This window comes from Diabrotica virgifera, chromosome 7 (assembly GCF_917563875.1).
Source record: "Diabrotica virgifera virgifera chromosome 7, PGI_DIABVI_V3a".
NCBI classification, from domain to species: domain Eukaryota; kingdom Metazoa; phylum Arthropoda; class Insecta; order Coleoptera; family Chrysomelidae; genus Diabrotica; species Diabrotica virgifera.
In genome coordinates, this window is record NC_065449.1 from 88,717,638 (window position 1) to 88,739,422 (window position 21,785).

General features: G+C 33.0%; 1 protein-coding gene across 1 annotated transcript in view; it reads right to left on the bottom strand.

The window, feature by feature from the left end:
• LOC114334870 (uncharacterized) overlaps positions 1 to 21,785 on the bottom strand; it is a 53,846-nt gene that overhangs the window by 17,897 nt on the left and 14,164 nt on the right. The window contains exon 2 of the mRNA XM_028284984.1: positions 16,911 to 17,070. Within this exon, the coding sequence (XP_028140785.1) occupies positions 16,911 to 17,070 (160 nt within the window). The remainder of the gene's footprint in view (positions 1 to 16,910; positions 17,071 to 21,785) is intronic.

A 21,785-nucleotide genomic window follows, 5' to 3' on the forward strand; every position in this document is an offset into this window, starting at 1 on the left:
GCCGACAGTTTAGCTGCATATACAAGGCTGAGGAAGTTTCTTCTTAGTTGGAGGGAAGGTTCACCTGATTCACAGTATAAACTTTCAATCGGGCTAGTATGATGAGCTCCCAGCGCTATTCTTATCGCTGTATTATGTACAGGATCTAGTAATTTAAGTATTGGTGCTTTGGCTGAATTGTAAGCAACTGCGCCATAATCTAGTTTAGAACGAATAAGCGTTCTGTAGACAGTTATGAGTGTTTGGAAATCGGCTCCCCAATGTTTGTGAGATATGCTTTTTAATAAACTTAGGCCATTTTGAGTTGTTTGTCGAAGATGAAAGATATGATCTTTCCAGGTTAACCTATGATCTAATTTCATTCCTAAAAAGGTAGTTGATTCAACATAAGCAATAGGTAACGAGTTTAAGGTGAGCTTAGGTGGTAATATGATGTTTTTTGGGTTCTTGCTAAAGAAAATTGCTTTTGTTTTGTTTGGACAAAACTGTAGACCACATAGGTCTGGATCCCGCGTATGAAAAAAAAGTTGATTAATAGCAAGCTGAAAATTTTTTATTAGCTTAAGGGTGTCTAGTCGGACAAACTTTGATATATGGGAACACTGGAACAGGGGAAGTTTTAATTGTGGAACAGGTTAAAAATTTGGAACGGTCAGACCACGAAAACGGTACATGTATTTTGTCCGACAGAACAGACTTAAACTCTCCGAACAGAGATTAAACTCTCATGCAAAAATCAGTCTGCTATTTATCACCAGATGGGCGTTTTAATGAGTGGAACATGTAGAATATGTCAAATGACAGGAATTATGACAGGTCATAAATAGCAGTCTGATTTTGGCATGAGAGTTTAATCCCTGTTCGGAGAGTTTAAGTCTGTTCTGTCGGACAAAATACATGTGCCGTTTTCGTGGTCTGACCGTTCCAAATTTTTAACCTGTTCCAAAATTAAAACTTCCCCTGTTCCAGTGTTCCCATATATCAAAGTTTGTCCGACTAGACACCCTTAAGCTAATAAAACATTTTCAGCTTGCTATTAATCAACTTTTTTTTCATACGCGGGATCCAGACCTAACAACTCTCTGACCAATTTTCTAGTTGATTGATAGAGGCTTGTATATATCTGGTAAGTGTTAAAACATTTTTCCCTCTAGAAAATATGACAAGATCATCAGCATATAAGCGTGCTTTTACTAATGAACTAAAGGATTTAGAGATATCATTAATCGCAATAAGGAACAGTATTACGCTTAGTGTAGAACCTTGTGGGATACCGTTATTTTGCGTTGTTGGCTGTGAAAAAACATTATCTACACGAACTCTAAACAGACGAAATTTTAGAAAATTTTTTATAAATTTGAGGATGTTACCTTTGATTGACCATCTGGATAAGTTTTTTAATATGTCAGATCTCCAAATTGTATCATACGCATGAGTTATGTCAAAGAAAACTGCTAAACACTCTTGATTGCATCCAAATGCTTCATGAATCTCGGATTCTATATCAACTAGATTATCTAAAGTAGACCTTGATTTCCTAAAACCACTTTGAATAGGGGTAAGAAGTTGTTTATCTTCTAGATACCACAGTAGTCTGTTGCTTACCATTTTCTCCAGAATTTTACATATAGAACATGTCAGCGAGATCGGTCGATAGGACTCAGGGTCTGATTTACTTTTCCCATGCTTAATGACTGGAATAATAATTGACTGGTACCAACTATCTGGAAATACATTTTTTGTCCAGATAAAATTGTAAATTTTTAGTAAGTACTGTTTACCTTCTTCTGGTAATGATTTTAAAAATGTAACTGGAATGTTATCAGGTCCAGGACTGGTATCTTTTGTACAGTTTAATGAATATAGTAACTCATCCATTGAGAGTATGGCATTAAGAGGAGAATCTGTATGATCCTCTAAATCTATGTAAGTGTTCTCTAAATTTTGTTTGTGTATTATGGACTTAGTAGAGATACTGTCATTACTGGAGTGTCTTAGATATGTATCAGCTAGTAGAGCGGTTATTTGTTCTTTCGTCCAGCAAGTAAGATTGTTATATTCTAAATAATGGATTGTATTGAAGGATTTTTTACCATTCATTTTATTAATCATTTTCCAAACTTCGGAAATAGGAGTAGATGAATTTAAGGACGAGACATATGTTTTCCACGCTTCTCGCCTACTTTTCTTCAATATATATCTACAGTAGGCTCTCTTTTGCTTATATTCGAGTTGGTTTTGAAGTGTAGGAAATTTTTTAAATTTGTAAAAAGAACTTTTTGACTCTCTGATTGCTACTTTACATTCTTGATTCCACCAAGGGACTGGAGGGTGTTTTTTTGGAAATTTTATAAAACCTACGGATAATTCTGCAGCTGTTGTTATAAGCTGAATAAAACTGGAAACTATATGATTAATACTTGCATGGTCATCGCTGGGAGGAGTTAGCTCAGATACGGATCGAGATATTAAAGAAGAATATAAAGACCAGTCGGCATGCTTTAGATTCCATTTATTAGACGGGATAGAAGAGGGAGTTACATTATTATTTGTTATTAATATTGGGAAGTGATCGCTTCCATGTAGATAAGGTGTTACTTGCCAAGACAGTCCAGGTTGTAAAACAGGGTCACATAGAGTTAAATCAATCGCTGAACCGCCACCTGTAGAGACATTAAATCTTGTAATACTACCGTCATTAAGTAAGTTGACATTAAGGTTATTTATAATTTGTTCAATTTTACGCCCTAGACTATTTGATTTACTTGAGCCCCATAGGACATGATGTGCATTGAAGTCGCCTAAAATAATTCGTGGTTGAGGAATTTGATTAAAAAGGTCTGATAATTCGCGAGCTGAAGGATCAGTACCGGGAGGAATGTATATATTGCAGATGTTTATTTTTTGAGGTCCTTTCAGAGATATTGCTATAGCCTCTAATTGTGTATTTAAATCTATTATTTCAGTATTATATTGGTTATGTACATAAATAGCTGTCCCTCCACTAGCCTGGTTTGCATTAAGTCTATTTTTAATATATGGTGTATAGTTTTTTAGTTTATAAAATTTCTGCTGTTTAAAGTGTGTTTCTTGTAGACAAATGATGGACGGTGTGAATTTTGACATTAGTAATTTGAATTCTTCTAGACGGGTGTAAAACCCGTTCAGATTCCATTGAATTATGGAGTTGAATGTTTTTAATTAGTGGGTGTGTCGCTAAAATCTGTAGAAGAATAGTCATCCTGTAGTTTGCTAAGCTTATTCCTCAGTCTTGTACATCGAGATTTCAAGTATCTATGTGATAGCACTGGATAAAGCTTTTTTAAGAGATCTATTAACCCTTCGATATCTTCCGTGTATATTTTAGCAATACTAAGTGGATCTGGAGATCCGTGAGCGTTTTCAAATAAATCTATTAGCTCTTCTTGACTTAAACAGCTACTGTTCGACTTATCTTGGAAAAAAATCACTGTACAGGTCGTAAGATCTTCAGCTACGTTATGATGGGTTTGGAGATCTGTTTTTGTTCTTTTGTGTTTTGTAATGGGTTCTTTAAAAGGACTTCCACCCTCTGTTTCAGGAGAAGTTAGATCAGAAGCATTTCTTTTAGGTGTTTGCCCTTCTGTTAGAGTTGCTGTTATAGTTTCATTTGTTTTAACCGGTTCCGTCACCATTGTTTGGGAGTTATCGAAAGATTGTAGAGTTTTTTGGTGCGGGTGAAGTGATTGTTGCAGTGGAGGTTTGTGGTGCGAGTGCAGTGAGTGTTTCAGTAGAGTTTTGTGGTGCGGGTGAAGTGATTGTTTCAGTAGAGTTTTGTTGTGCGGTTGAAGTGGTTGTTTCAGTAGGTTGTGAATTACTGATATGTTTAGTAAGTACGGGAGAATTTGCTGTTGGTTGAGTTTTATTTTGTTGTGAACTAATAGATTGATCACATTGTGATTGGGAAATGTTTGTTGTATTGTCATCGGTGGATTGATTATTAGAATTTGGGCATCGAGATGCTAAATGATTAGTTTGTTTACAAATAAAGCACGTTTGTTTTTCTAGTGAGAAATATATTCGGTGGTTCGATTGATCGTGGTTAATTAATATTGAATCGGGAAGATTTTCAAGATTTTTAGGGGCTATATAAGTAAAACGTCGAAAACTAATGATATGCCTAAAACTAGGATTTGATGTTCCGATCCGTAGAAAATCTACTGGTGTTATTTGATAGATTCCTATCTTCTTGAGTTCATTTTCTATGACGTTATGTGGTATGGAAGGAGGTACATTAGAAATTATTAGTTTTTCATTTGGAGTAATTAGCTTTCTAGCTTGAATGCGATGTTGATTTACTATTATTATCCCATTGTCTGTTTTCAAAAATGTTTCAACAATATTTTCTGAAGTGAAGTAGATGCATATACGATCATTAACAATTCGGGATATTGCAAGTATATTTTTGGGGTCAACTGAGTTGGCTACAGCATTCAGGTAATCCTCGATTTTTGAATTTGGAACTGAATTTAATACAACCGCTGGTTTTTTGGAAGGGAATAATATACTGGTAGGTTCATTTAAAACTGTTGAATATAACTTTGGTGAAGTAGTATCATTTTTGGGAATTTCTTGTTGAGGAAAAACATTTGATGATGAAGCTTCGTTCATATTGATCTACGGAACCTGAGTACGGTCCTTACACCAACACGCAATCATTGGTAATAAGTCGATTTAATTAAATAAATTAAATAACTTACAGTAAATGTCCAAGTATCGGTAATTTTTGTCGATAATTTACACTTTTCACTTTTAGTACTCAACGTTTATAAACAAACCGCAAAAACTAGTTGTGATTAAACTAATTAGGTGTTGCTTCGTTGAACGCTCGAACACGAATCGATAATCTAAGATTCAATCATCAAATATCAAATTTTATTAATTTTATACGAGGTATGTCAAAAAATATGAATTTCACTAAAGAGTAAAGTACCTTTATATTTCACAATATCGAAAATTGTTATTAAGTAAAGTTGTTTCTAATTAAAAAATATGTTTTAGTGTTCAATGACATCCTTCTAATTAAAATATTGTGAATAATAAAGGCATAAAAAAAATCTCTTAAGAAAAATTCATATTTTTTACATACCTCGTATAAAATTGAAAAAGTTTCATATCTGATTTTTTTTTATTAGAAAAATATGTCGCATCCACCAAAAGGTTATTAGCGACGGAACAAAATATAAATAACAAAATTAAACAATTACAGATTGTACAAAATGTTTCTGGATCTGAGATAATTAACTATATTATTGTCACAGGAACAGTTTTGACCTAGAGCCTGTGGTAGAGCGTTTGGGATCTTGTAGCGCTGTCTTTCTTGGTCATATTTACTACATATTGTTAAAAAGTGTTCGACTGTTAATCGGACGTTACACTGATCACATATAGGTGGATTTTTCTTTGTGAATAGGTAAGAGTGCGTTAATCTTATATGACCTAGACGTAAACAAACGCGTAACCACAATTTGTTCCCGTCTATTGCGTGACGACGGGAGCCACTGAGACACATTATTTTTAATTTTATTTAGCTTGGAATTAGTTTGAAACCACTCATTTCGCCACAAAAACAACACTTTATTTTTAAAATAAGATTTTAAGTCACTGGAAACACACTTGTCTATCGGCTCTGAAAAATCACTTAAAATTGCCTCTCGTGCGGTCCTGTCACCTTCTTCATTTCCTATTATTCCGACGTGTGAGGGAACCCATAAAAATTGGACGCTTCTTCCATGTTCATGAGCTTGGGAAAGCTGGTATTGTAGCAACTTTTCAAAAGGATGTTTCGGAAAAATATGTATTAATGAGTTTAGAGAGCTAAGGGAATCTGTTATGATCAGGGCTTTGGTGAGTGTAAACTCGTTAAGAAGTTTCACAGCGCGGTATATGGCGTAGAGTTCAGCTGAATATGTGTTACATGCTGGGGGTAAACAAGTGAAATGTTTTGAATTGTACAACTGATTGGTCTTTAAGTTTGTCTCCTGTAGACAAATAATATCTGGAGAATATTCAGATAAAAGAAGCTGTAGCATAGGAAGACGATGGAAAAATCTATCAATGTTCCATTGAAGTATCGCGTTGAATGTTGTTAACAGATTCGGAGTTAGATGATACTGAACAATTGTCTACAGAAGAGTCACTGTCTAAGTCAGAAATCTCATTCCCTAAATAGTTGTGTAGTTTCTTTTGAAGTTTTGTAAACTTGGTTTTTGTAGATCTATCATTTGCATATTGATAGCTGCTTTGTAAAAGATAGAGTAAACCAGCCATATCAGTTGTAAATGTTTTAACGACGCTAATAGTGTCGGGGGAGCCTTGGACATTATCAATAAGTAAAGACAATTGGTGGTAATTTAAAACGAATGGTGGGGTATGATTATCAATAAAATTTAGAGTTACCCGTGTAGATGGGACTTTAGATGAGCGCGGTTTTTTTGGTTTAGATGATTTGGGTTTTGCAAACAGATTTTGTGATGAAATTGCTGAGTCTGAAGGAGGCGTATCGATCTCACCAATACTGCGTTTTATGGAAGAACTTGCGTTTTCGCAAGTGCTATTAGAGTTTTCACTTAGATGCTGTGGCTTTATTACATTTGGAGGTACTGGAGCAAACTCATTGGTAGTGGCAGAAGTCGAGCTTGAGGTTTTATTTGTAAGATTGGTTGAAATGGTTTTTTCAGAAAATTGTGGTGATGTATCAGTTTTATTAGAGTTTTCTGCAGTTGTATCTAATGGAAAAGGTGCTGATAGATTGGAGGGTCTTGCCTCCGAAGTTTGTGAAAACGGTATTGCCGCTAAATGAGGTTGATTGAAAGTGTTGCTATGAGTAGGAGTATTAGTAATTTCTTGGTCGTGAAGATTTGTAGGTGTAGGTGATATGCTCGGATTTGATAATGGATAACTTGATGACTGCTGAGTGTTTGGTACCTTGTGTAATATACTTGTTGGATCTGTTGGATTTGGTACTTCATTGTTTGACTCAATATGAGTTGATTCCGTTACTGAACTGTTATTGCATTGGGATGATATGTGTCCTGTATTTTTGCAAATAAAGCAGGTGAGTGTACCTTGTGACAAAAATATGCGGTGAGGTGTTTGATCAAAATTTATTAGAATAGAATCTGGAATTGCTGATGTTATAGGGCTTACATAAACTTGCCTCCGAAAACTCAGTATGTGACTATATTCGGGAAGAGTGGAGCTAATTTTCAGAAATGTTATTGGGGAAATAAGCTTTAAACCGATATTCTGTAATTCTTCAACTAATACTTGATGAGGAATTGACGGGCATACACCAGACAAGACTAGTCTTTCTGCTGGAGAGACAAGTCTGTGGGCTGTTACAACTTCGCCGAGTACTTTTATAGAGCCATGTTGTGTCATGAAATTATCTACTACGGTTTTGTTTGCTAAATACATGCAGATTCTATTATGAGATAATCTAGATGAAAATATAATATTTTTTGGGTTGATGATTGTGCCCAAAGGAATTAAATAATCCTGCAGTTTAGCATTATCCATACAACTAAATACAATTGCTTGGGTCTTACTCGGAAAAGACTGTGAAGCGGCTGAAGCATAACTGTTTGTGATATTTAAACGTTGATTTACTGGACTGGTTAGATCGGAAGGTGTGTTTACATTGTGTGAAGACATTTTAAGCTGCGGTGGCGAAAGCTTAAGTCCGACTCTGGTAAGTGACAAACCAACCGCATGCTAGCTAACCTCACAAAATGATTGTACGTTGGTGTATTTTTCTTATTTGACGTTTTCTTTTCACAATAATAAACTAATAATTACGTATAGATGACTTACGTAGTAGTATCTAGTAGATAAACACTTTAGTTTTAAAAAACTATTTAATAATACCACTTGTTTTTAGTAAAAACTAGGAGTACAATATCACTACCCATATCTGATTATTGTATCTTAGATTTTAGACCAGGTAGAGCATTTGATGAAGAATAAATTGTTTTCGTAAAATTGATAGTAAAATAGTTATCATAAATGTAAGAAATTGATGATGGATATCGCGTAATTTGAGAAAAAATTGATTTTTTTTTTTTAATTAGGATGTTATTGTATATTAAAACATAGTATTTAGTTCCAAATAACTTTTCATAATAACAATTTTTATTATTCTGGAATATAAAGGTACTTTAGTCTTTAACGAAATTCATATTTTTGACATACCTCGTATAAAATTGATAAAATGTGATATCCGATGGTTGAGTTTTAGATTTTAGGCTATGCAGAGAACTTTATGGAGAATAAAATTTTTTGGTAAAATTGATAATAAAAAGTTTCCCATATTTATGTTTCCTAGCTACGCAGACATGCTGTATAAGAGCTAGTGTATAAGAATTTCGGATATTCGGATATTCGGAATATTCGGAATATTCGGATTCAGTATAATCAAGTATATTCAAATGGGAAATAAGCCACAATTTTACCTAAAAATGATTTTATTAACGTTTCGACGCCCAAGTCGGGTGTCGTTGTCAAAATACAAAATAATACTAAATAAACAAAAATGTTGTTGCTTAGTAAAAAATTCTTCTAATAATTTATTTAATCTGACTAATTTATATCGGCAATTCAGACACGTATTATACATTTTAAAGTAGACGACTTTAAAATGATATTGCCACCGTTGCATTTGGTTGTCTTTTTCAGATCAGAAGACAGATCACATGCTATGATTTTTTGTGGCGGATATTCTTGAGTTGGGATTGATTTCATGTAATCGAATGAACTATCTTTTAATAAAGTCGTCCCAGGAACGCAACTCATCAATATTGGCAATATCATTTTAAAGTCGTCTACTTTAAAATGTATAATACGTGTCTGAATTGCCGATATAAATGAGTCAGATTAAATAAATTATTAGAAAAATTTTTTACTAAGCAACAACACTTTTGTTTATTTAGTATTATTTTGTATTTTGACAACGACACCCGACTCGGGCGTCGAAACGTTAATAAAATCATTTTTAGGTAAAATTATGGCTTATTTCCCATTTGAATATACTTGATTATAAAAATGCCACAAGAAAATAGCTTCAGAACAACAGTATAATCAAAAACAAAATACAAAATATTTGATCAAAGTAAAACGATGAATTCAGCAATATTTTTAAAATTATTTATACAAAACAATTGTTATTGTTTAAACAATTAATAAACAAGTAGCGGCAAAATCTGTGAGTAGAACTTTTTACTTTAACATGACAATGTATATAAACTAACAAAAAAAGTTAAACTAACTAAGATAATAAAAACTAACAAGAAAAATATAAGCTTGTTTGAATTATTCCGAAACAATGCTCGTTTTCGTTCTAATTGCACTCCCCTAATTATGACGCACTGGCCGTTCGACTTCAACGGATTTTATTCTCCTAGGTCCTAGGAGAATTTCGGCCGTTCCGTTTGCGTGCTGGACTGTGCCGAACCGAGCTGACCGCTCATAATGGGTTACGTTGCATTTAAATCTATACAAATGAATTTGGTGTCCTGTGACTTTGCGGGGCTGTGCCGTGCTGAGCCGGGCCGGGCGTTCATAATGGGTTTCCTGCTCAAGCGTTGCTGAGTTACTAAATTTTTTTATTTAAATTTTTGTATTTCTCCAAACCACTGTTGAACATATGTTTTGACCAAGAACAATAATTACCAACTTTTAATATTGCGTTATATGTTTGTTCGCTTTGCCAAAACTAATTCGGTAGATTTTATGTCTTTTATGTGTTCTGGAAGACGTTATCGAAAAAATCACAACGCTTAAGTGGAACTGGGCAGGGAAGTTAACTAGAACACAAGATGGACGGTGGATAAGACGAATCATGGAATAGAGAGGTCCAGATATGATAATAGAAGCCGGGAGGATCACCGATTATTTGGAAAATGGATTACACCAGGGAAATAAGGCAAAAATATACCTACCATATTCGGGAAACTTGAGCAGCCAGGTTGCAAATGGTTTTTTTGGGTACTATATACCTAATATATTATAAATACAAAAATGCCGGTCACAGTTTGGACGAAAAATTTAGTTATTAACAAATAAGGTTTTTTCGTTTAAATCGTTACAGGTAAAAAGAGGGTAATTAAATGTCTTATTTATTTTTTTATTTATTTATTATCTATTTTCTTTTAGCAGATGAGCCAAGGTTTAAAATATCGTTTTTTGAATTTTGGTCCGATTATTTGTTGCTTCGGATATTGCAAAATAAAACTAAAAATTCGAAAATAAAACATTTGCTATAACTTTTTCGAAAATGAATTTAGGACTTTCATATTGCATGAAAAGTTAAGTCAAATAGTCCATACAATGCACAGTTAGTTTAAATTTTAAGACGATGCATCAATTAGTTTAAATTTTATTAAATTTGTTTATCCCAAAGAGCTTTTTTTTTTCGCAATGTTATTGTTCAGAAAATAATAATGATACAGCAATTCTGTGAAAACAACATGAAAGAAGAATAGTCATGTTTTGAAAGCGTTTAAAAAAATCATTAAAAAGTTATTTTTATCACTCTGAAAACATTTTACTAAAATAGAGTCATTTTTGGCTTAAAAACAATTTGAATAACTTTGTTAATATTGACTGTAGGCTAAAACTACAATGGAATTGAAAAACTGGTATTTTGATACGATTTTTTAAAGAAAAACTTTTCGCCTAGGTTAATTACGGTCAAAGTTAGCCACTTTTTTTATTTAATTGACGGCTACTATGTTTATAACAATTAAGCAACCTAACTAGAGCCATTTTAAAGTTGAAAATATATAGGTTATGTGTAAAAGTTTGAGTAAACTTTGAACCTCAACAGAGTGGTTAATAAAGCTTTAAAAATGACGTCCGAACGGAATTAATTCGTGGTTGGTGGAGGGGAAGTACTAAAATACGTGCACTCAAAAAATGAACCTGATTCTGCAAACATATGCTGCGATTAATATCGCTGGAACTTGTTGATGGATTTTGATCATAATTTTTTTAATTTGTGTGTACTCGTAGTCTTATAGAGTACGTTATGTACAGACAACCCCACCTAACATTATAAAATGTTAGGGGGAACTCCCCTTATCACTCAGGGATATCACCCCAGGGATATTACCGAATATACATAATATACAGGGTGTAACAAAAATACAGGTCATAAATTTAATCACATATTTTGGGACCAAAAATAGTTCGATTGAACCTAACTTACCTTAGTACAAATGTGCACATAAAAAAGTTACAGCCCCTTGAATTTACAAAATGAAAATCGATTTTTTCCAATATATCGAAAACTATTAGAGATCTTTTATTGAAAATAGACATGTGACATTCTTATGGTAGTAGTATCTTAAGAAAAAATTATAGTGAAATTTGGACACACCATAAAAATTTTATGGGGGTTTTGTTCCTTTAAACCCCCCCAAACTTTTGTGTACGTTCCAATTTAATTATTATTGTAGTACCATTAGTTAAACACAATATTTTAAAAACTTTTTGCCTTTAAGTACTTTTTCGAAAAGTCAGTTTTTATCGAGATATTTTGAATATTTGTCAAATCCACCACATATTTTTGTATATGGCTAAGTACGATTATGGAGACTTGGTAATAATATGAAAATTTTATTTATGATTTACATTTTTAGGTATATTTTGAACCATATTAAAAAAGAAGTAATATCTCGATAAAAAGTGCCTTGTCGAAAAAAAAAACACAGGCAAAAAAGTTTTAAAAACACTGTGGTTAACTAATGGTTTCGCAATAAAAGTTTAATTGGAACACACACAAACATTTGGGGGGTTTAAAGGAACAAAACCCCCATAAAATTTTTATGTAAACATATTAAAAAAGAAGCCGCAACTCGATAAAAACTGCCTTATCGAAAAAATAATAAGAGGCAAAAAAGTTTTAGAAATATTGAATTTAATTAACGGTACCACAATAATAATTTAATTGGAACGTACACAAAACTTTGGGGGGGTTTAAGGGAACAAAACCCCCGTAAAATTTTTATGGGGTGCACAAATTTCACTATAATTCTTTTCTAAGATTTTCCTGCCATAAGAATGCCACATGTCCATTTTCAATAAAAAACATCTAATAGTTTTCGATATATTCGAAAAAATCGATTTTCATTTTGTAACTTCAAAGAGCTGTAACTTTTTTTATGTGTATATTTGTACTAAGGTAAATTAGGTTAATTCGAACTATTTTTGGTCTCAGAATATGTGATTTAATTTATGACCTGTATTTTCGTTACACCCTGTATAATTTCATAAAAATCGGTCAAGCGGTCTCGGAGGAGTATGGAAACTAACACTGTGACAGGAGAATTTTATAGATGTAAATATATAGATGGCTATTTACAAATAGGGGTTGGTGATAGAAGAGTGAAAATTAAGGGTTGTATGTATTTTTTAATTCTACATCATATACAATTCAGGTAGATAATTTTGTCCAAAAAAATAAAAAAAAATGTCAGGGGGCAACCCCCCTTATAACTTATGGGTATAAAAAATAGATTAAAACATCTTCAACGTCCTACAGGATAAACGTGTAAAATTTCGCAAAAGTTATAGCAAATTTTTTATTTTTGAAATTTTAGTCTTATTTTGCACTTTCCGAAACAAAAAAGGATCTGACGAAAATTAAAAAAGTGCCATTTTAAACCTTGGCTCATCTACAAAAAGAAGAATATTATAAATAAGATATTTAATTACCACATTTTAACCTGTAGCGATTTAAACGAAAAAACTGCCATCTTTGACCCTTATTTGTTAATAACTAAGTTTCTCGTCCGAACTGTGACGGGCATTTTTGTATTTATAATGTATTAGGTATATAGTACCCAAAAAATCCATTTGCAACCTGGTTGCTCAAGTGTCCCGACAAAAACCTTATTTCTCTGGGCTAGATGACATAAAAAGATTAGCGGGAAACTGGCTAAAACCAACTCAGTGTAGAGAACACTTAAAACAACCGGGGGAGGCCTAGGTCTAGCAGTAGACGCGACTGAGTGATTGATGATGATGATGTGTGTGAACATATGCAATAATTTTTTTCTGTCTATAGTAGGAATTTCGATTCGAATTTCACTTCGGAAAAGAAAAATAAACGTACAATGAAAAGAAGAATAGGCAGACGAAGGACAAAATTGAAGAATATGGAAGGAAAAGAGAAAACCCGCGAAGAATTAATAAATTAGCAGAGAAGATTAATGCTTATTCGGAAGAAATTATGAAGCTTTGGTAAACGAGACAGTCGGCATAAAAGTGAATGGAAGTTTAATCAATAACATTAGGTATAACCGACGATACAGTCATAATAGCTGACAACTTGGAAGGCTTAGAAAGAACAATAAAAAAAATAGTAAGATATAGTGGAGGATACGAACTCTCTCTTAACATAAAAAAACAAATTTATGAAAATTAGCAAGATCAACAATACAAACGAAGTATTAAAGGTAGGCGGCCAGCAGATTGAAAGAGTAAAAAAATCTAAAAATTGGAAAAAATCTTTTGTGAAAGGTATAAAATTTTGTTCAGTTGCCATTAAATCATTGTAATGTAAACAACTCAATTTGCATCCCACGTGTTGGGAAGTTGAATAACTTACCCAAGGGCATTATCATTGTTGCTATGTATCCATCCTAAGGCATTTTATTTAAATATGCACCTTTAATGCGTCTATATAATATTTAAAGGGTTTTTACCCTAATATTTCTTTGGTGGCTCAGCTGGCATCTAATCTGTCTAACATTGATGATGATTTTTTATAAAATCGAAAACGTTTTGTTATGATGTAGCACTTAAAGAGATTTTTAATAAAAATTTTATACTTTTTGCAAAGGATTTTTTCAATTTTTGTGATTGATTGTATACGGCCCACTACAGGAAAAAAATTTCTTTTCCTTGTGGATTAAGAAAAAAATATAGGTATTTACTTGGGAACGATAATCACAGAAAACAAGGATACTGCAGAAACAAGCACGTGCCAACTTCGTGAAAATGAAAAATATTTTATGCAGCAAAAATCTGGCATTGGCCCTCAAAATAAGGCTAATTAAATGCTATGTATCACAGTGTGCTTTACTATGGAGTTGAATCATGCAAACTTAAATGCAATAAATTGACTTAACGCCTTTGAAATGTAGACATTTAGAAGAGTTTTAAGGGTATCATGGGTAGATATTCATGAAAATAAAAGTGTTAAGGAGAATAGGCACATAGAGTTTGAGATAGATAGAGATAGAGTTTTTTAGGGGTTCCCCTCTCCTCCCCTGCCATATACAAGGGCTCGGTAGGACGGACAGGCCATCCTGTCCATCATGTGCCGTTCTTCTTTACACACCGAGCAGTATGATTTATTAGCGCAGTTTGCAACTGTGCAACTTTGTAGGCAATTAGAGTAGCACGCCGCCCTGCTTTCTTCTTTAGAGTCGTAGGTGTTGTGCCCGAACTTTAGGCACTTGAAACACCTAACTGGGTTGTGTCCCTCCATTATTGAACACACGACACATCCTATTTTTATTGAGCCGTACCTCCTCAGCTGTTCTACTCTGGAGGGGCGTACAGCTAGAGAGATATGGAAAATAGGATTAAAGAAAGGAAATTGCATTATCTCGGACATGTGATGAGAGGCGAAGGATAAAATATCTTGAGACTTATAATTCAAGATCCAATAGAGGATAGAAGAAGGGTTCGAAGAGAGACGCGTTTCCTGGTTAAAGAACCTGAAAGAATGGTTTGGTTGCATCTCAAGGCAATTGTCCAGCATAGCTACCTCGAAGGTCAGAATTGCCAACCTGAAAGTGTGTTGAATTGTGAATTGCCAACTTTGAAAAACTAAAACGTTGTTCAAAGTTACAGACAAATTCAAAAATCTAGGTAGGTACTACTTAGCATGTTTTCAATGACATGTCATTTTTGATCATGTTATTGTTGTTTTATGTAAAAAGTTTGAAGCCACCATGATTTCTATGTGTTTGGGAGTCCACTTGTGTATTTAACCCAATTTCCTAATAATTGTCACTTACACCCTTGTGACCATAGGGGCCTCAATTATTACTCCGTTAAGAGAGGTGCAGGCTGGCAGGGATTTACTAATATACAGTGCGGGCCAAAGAAAACAGTCCACCTCGATATTTGGCAATATTTATTAGATTTTAAGGAAATGAAGAAACAGGTCGATTTTTGATATAAGGGAAACACATTTTTTCGGTACATACAACGGTCAAAATAGTCATTTTCCTAACTAGTGCGGAAAGTGATACTTTCACGCACGAGACTGCCGTTGACCCGAACGACGCGATAGCGGAGTTCGGGCAAGCAGTCGAGTGCGGGGAAGACACTTTCCGCATGAGTTAAGAACAATATTTTTTCAAGGGCCATACGTTTGAAAAAAAGCCACAAAAAATAAGAGTTATATCAATTTTCATTTAGAAGTGAAAATACACAAATTAATTCTTTGACAAGGTTGTCAAAACCAAACTTTCGATATAATGGGTTACTGTACAGGACTTATATTATCATTCCAAAATAAAAGCAACTCATATTCATTTAATTTTTAAATATCTTAAAACAAACATTGCCTGCTGTTGTAAATAACTAGGTGACACAAATTTCCCAATATAATGCACTTGTTTCAAGATCACCTTAGTCAGCTATTTTGATATAATTATTTCATTAGGTCGAATCGTGTCAACAATCATAATAAACAATTGGGATTGATTATAGATACGTAACAAGTAAAGAAAGAGATCATTCATTATTCAGCATTCATTATTCAACCATCAAGGTAGTTATAATATAGACTTTCGTCCACCAACTTGTAACTGATAATAAGTAGTAGTGTTCAATAAATAAAGTATGAACAAATAGTGTATTCCTAACAACCAACCCTCTTCTCAGAAAAACTACCCCATTACGAAACGTATTCTATTATATTACCACGACGACGATATTGGTTTTCATGACGACGATTCAAAACCATTTAATTGTCTACTGATCTGACTCTTAAATATTATGTCAAAATAATTTTATTTCATCGAATTATTGTGCTAATTTGATTAAAACATGAACACAATAAGATAAATTTGAAACAAATTAGTAAATAATATCTAAATATTAGTTTATTGCATGTATTATAATAATAGTGTATTAAAATGCCATATTACAAGGTATTTTACTTTCCCGCACCCAGTGCGGGAAAATTTACCTTCACGCACGCCGTGCGGGAAAGTGCAACTTTCGGAAATGAAATGCGTGCGTGAAAGTGGCTCTTTTAGCACGGCCGTAGAAAAAATATTTTTTGATAAATAAACATTGCTTTTCGCTTAATTTCAATGTTCAAGCTGCCACTCATCTGTCTCTTGGTAGATTGAATATTGAATTTTAGCAACAAACAGTGTTTATTTATCAAGTAAACATTTTTTTTCTGTTTTCTGTCTGCAGTAGAATGTATTTTGAGTTAAATAAAGTACATAAATTCTTCTTTTTGCGTCAATTAATTTAATTCAAAATAATTTTCTTAGGCACCTCTTAGTATAAATAATTATGTCAATGTTAATATTGCTGAATAGAGAATTCAATAACCTTTCAAATGAACTAGCACACGACCCCTATTTCCTATTTATAATTAAGGGGTGTGGGAACTGGAAGGGAGGGGGTTCACAAATGACAGATGTATATTTATGTACCGTAAAAATGTGTCCCACTCAGATCAAAAATCGACCTGTTTCTTCATTTCCTTAAAATCCAATAAATACTGCCAAATATCGAGGTGGACTGTTTGCTTTGGCCCACACTGTATAAATCTATTTTAAATTGGCTATTACCCGATACTATAGCTAATTTAAGTTATATTAATATGTACTTACACTGTCTTATAAGTTGCAGTCATGTGGTGCGACGAAGGATTTATTAGTTTGAAATATTCTGGGAAAAGTGTTCTAATGGAGTAATACATATCCAAACATTGTTTCGTTCTTTCTATACTGAAGTGACATATCGTGAGGTAATATTGGATCATAACATCATCTGAAAGTAATAAAAACTTTAAAACGAAGAAGACGAAAAATCTCAGATACAAAGTTTACTACTTTAAGCAATTAAAATAATTCTATGAAATAAAATAATTAAATAAATAATTAATAAATAAAATATAATTAAATTAGTCATCTCCGTGCTTATAAATTGTAAAAGCCGGAGATTCAGGATGCAGTCAGAAAGCAGTTTCTTTTAGAGAAAAGTCTTAGATTTAAAATATTGTTTATTATTTATTTTCAATTATTTTAATTATTTAAAGTAGTAAACTTTGTATCTGAGATTTTTCGTCTTCTTCGTTTTACGAGAGATGTCGCTGTTTTACGTCTTAAAGGTGAATTATTGCATTCACGGTAATTTCTCTTAAATAAGGCAGTCAGTTGGTATTTGATTCAGAGTTTTGACTGCATAGCTCCATTGATAACGACTGAGAGGCAGACATAAGCTATCTGGAGATAGTGGTCCAACTCTGAATCAAATAAAAACAAAAACTACTTTCCTGAGATACTACAAATTTTATTTTATAAAATATTTTTTATCCCACAATATTTTGCGGTAAACTTAATCTCAGTAACAGCTAAAGATAAAATATTTAAGTAATACAATATACCACTTAAAAATATTAACACTGCACTGCACTGGGTACATGTAAAACGAATAAAAATGATAACATGTGTTTTCTCCCTATACCATCATCTTCGAAACATTCAGCATAGTTACTTTCTTATTCTTATGTATAATATATATAGTAGGGGAAGAAAGTAAGCTAAATTTGCAGTTACTCGAGCGTTTTGTGGATCTATTTGAAGATTAGGTAGTAAAACCAAAAAAAGTTAAGTAATGTTTTCAATTCAGTCGGGACTTTCCATTTTTTAATTTAATTTTCCATTTCCAACAGTCGTTTTTTCCTATTATAGCGCCATCTATTCATAATTCAAAAAAAATGTCTCGAATAAAAGTTACTTATTTTTATAAAAGGAATTCAAATCTGCAATAAAAATGGAGGCTCCTATTTAAGATTTTAGGGTGGTGTTTGGTGTCATTCGATAGATTTTTTAAAAATATTGAATATGTGTATTTTGCAGCTTTTCGAGCTGATGTTCATTTCGCGAAATATCGCGGGGTTTCTGTTTAAAATTTTAAAGTTACCCCCCTATCCGTGGGGTCGTGTTTAGTATGATTAGATAGATTTTTGAAAAATAATAAACACGTATTTTTTAGTTTTTCGATCTGACGTTTATTTCTCGAAATATTCGGTTTTTCCTTGTGAAATTTTGTGACTCACCCATTTCCTTACGCCCCGCTCAAACCGCAGATTTTTTAAATATACACTGTTCTGCATGTACTTAACTTATCTTAATCTGATGATTTCAAGTTTTTCCAAGGATATATTTTTTTTCGGACCCCCTTAATGAACTCCCCCTGTATTAAGATCCAATATACAGGGTGAGTCATGAGGAACTGTACATACTCCTACCTCGTATAGAGGCCCCTATGGGGAATAACAAATGACCATTAAAAAGTGTCTGCTCCCATTGTTAATTATTATACAGGGCGAGTTTCGCATTTTGACAGAAAATTGTATTCGTCATAATTTTTGAACGGTCAGATATCGGTGTGTCTCTTATTTTGGTCAATCGTTACACTATTACCACCTAATCAACTAATTTATTCAAACTAGAAAAAAATCAGGTCCGGCTTTAAAAAAATTAGTTCGATTGGATCTTAGAAAAAATTTCACCCTGTATACGCTTTTTGAAAACTCTAACATGAATTTTACAAATTAGACAAATAGATAATTAAAATGGCATATTTATTTTTTCCGCACACGATTACTTAATTTTTGATAAAAAAAAAATCAAATTTGACTATGAATTAAAAGTTTGGTAAAGTCATGTCGCCAGGGGGGGTACAACGGCCTCCTTAATTCAGATGGACTTACCCAAGTTTTTTTTATATATTTTGACCCTTAGAATACGAATTTTTTGGGTAACAGTTGATCCGGATGTCGATAAGATTGTTATAGACAAAGAACTTGAGGAATTACATAACAGCGATTTCTCGCAAAACAAAACATCTTTTTATATTTTTTGGGTCATTTTAAGCAAAAAATATTCCTACAAGTTTTTTCGTAGAATGCATAGTTTTCGAGATAACCGCGGTTGAACTTTAAAAAAATCGAAAAATTGCAATTTTTGAACCCGAATAACTTTTGATTAAAAAATAAAGTAGCAATTCTGCTTACCGAATTTGAAAGTTTAAGTCAAATTATATCGGTTTTGATTATTTGCATTGCTAAAAATTAATTTTTTTATTGTTAAACTAATCTATAAACACATAGTGTTTCCCGTGCCTAATACATGCGTTTTAACGCATGCTACGTAGAAATTGCCTCGCTTGCACTCGTAGCTACTCTACCTACTCGTTCGATTTTAAATGAGAAATCACTGAAAACATCACTCACATACTAGGTGTTTATAGCTTTGTTTAACAATAAAATAATAAATTTCTAGCAATGCAAATAATCAAAACCGATATAATTTGACTTAAACTTTCAAATGCGGTAAGAAGAATTGCTACTTTATTTTTTAATCAAAAGTTATTCGGGTTCAAAAATTACAATTTTTCGATTTTTTGAAAGTTCAACCGCGGTTATCTCGAAAACTATGCATTCTACGAAAAAACTTGTAGGAATATTTTTTGCTTAAAATTACCCAAAAAATACAAAAAGATGTTTTGTTTTGCGAGAAATCGCTGTTATGTAATTCCTCAAGTTCTTTTTCTATAACAATCTTATCGACATCCGGATCAACTGTTACCCAAAAAATTCGTATTCTGCGGGTCAAAATATATAAAAAAAACTTGGGTAAGTCCATCTGAATTAAGGAGGCCGTTGTACCCCCCCTGGCGACAGGACTATCAACCATATATTTAAAAAAATTAACTTTTATTACAAAAATTAATTTTTTTTAACAAATATTTTATTTATGTTACCACCCAATCAACTGATTTATTCAAACTAGAAAAAAATCAGGCCCGGATTTAAAAAATAATTTCGTTTTGGTCTTAGAAAAAATTTCACCCTGTATACGCTTTTTGAAAACTCTAATATGAATTTTACAAATTAGACAAATAGGCAATTAAAATGGCATATTTATTTTTTTCCACACACGACTACTTAATTTTTTATAAAAAAAATCAAATTTGCCTATGAATTAAAAGGTACAAGGTACAATTTTCATGGTACAAGGTTGCTCCCCATGTGATAATCTGACGCGTTCGAGTAACTGCAAAAATTCCCGCTTGGACTCCCTTAACAATAAAAGGCAATTAGAGCCTTACAGCGGTTTATCGGCTTATTTAGCTCCGCCCACTTCAAGTAAAGACACCACTGGATTCTTCACTAAATTAATCTTTTCTTTTGACTAGCCTCGTGCTATTTTATTGACTTCATACTGTCAGTACACTATACTACTGCCAAATATACTTTAAAAATCTCAAAGATCAAACAATTGCCCATATGCGCTGAAATGCTTGTCAGAGTCGACTCGCTTGACTTCTCCAAGATGTAAATCGGAAGTATCTTAAAACAGATTCGTCTCTACGATGTAATTCACACAACCCTAATTAGTAACGTGGTCGGTTTAAGATATCTTCAGGATTCGATGATAAAGCTACATTTCAAAAGCCTCAGTTTTCTTGCAAGTGGCGTCTGTGAGAGTCCACTACTCAACTCCGTAAAACAGTATAGGAAAGATATAACATCTTAGTCACCTGATTTTTATGGGTATTGATAAATCATGACATTTGAATAACTTAGCTATTTTTTGAAATGTAGATCTTGCTTTCCCTATCGTACATTTGACTTCTAGGGAATGGTCCCTATTTTCCTTGATGTACTCTTTCTATTTATTTGTTGACCTTTCAAATTGCTGCTCTTTCTTAGAGATCACACTACATTTTGTTTTCTTAGTGTTTAGTGAAAGTCCGTATCTCTGACTGACTTCTGTGACTCTAACCAGCATGTCGTCTGCGTATCTTATGTTATTGATACATTCTCTGTTAAGATAGTCCGGTCGCCAGAGGGGTACAACGACCTCCTCAATTCAGATGCACTTACCCAAATTTTTTTTATGTATTTTGACCCGTAGAACACGAATTTTTTGGGTAACAGTTGATCCGGATGTCGATAAGATTGTTATAAACAAAGAACTTGAAGAATTACATAACAGTGGCTTTTCACAAAAACATTTTTTTGTATTTTTTGGGTGATTCTCAGCAAAAAATGGTTTTACAAGTTTTTTCGTAGGATGCATAGTTTTCGGGATAAACGCGGTTGAACTTTCAAAAAATCGAAAAAGTGTAATTTTTAAACCAGAATAACTTTTGATTAAAAATAAAATAGCAATTCTGCTTACTGCATTTGAAAGTTAAAGTCAAATTCTATCGGTTTTGACTATTTACATTGCTAAAAATTAAGTTTTTATTTGTTAAACAAAGCCAAAAACACATAGTGTTTCCCGTGCCCAATGCATTCGTTTTAATTTACGTAATCTACGTAGAAATGCCGCGTCTGTATAGTTCAGAGAAATAAGGAAAAAAAAAATATCATGTTGGTCATACAACCCCCTCCAGGCCGAAACCAAATTTTTTGAGTAGTGTGGACATCTATAATAATAACCTCTATGTTTCCTGCAGCCGATTTTGAT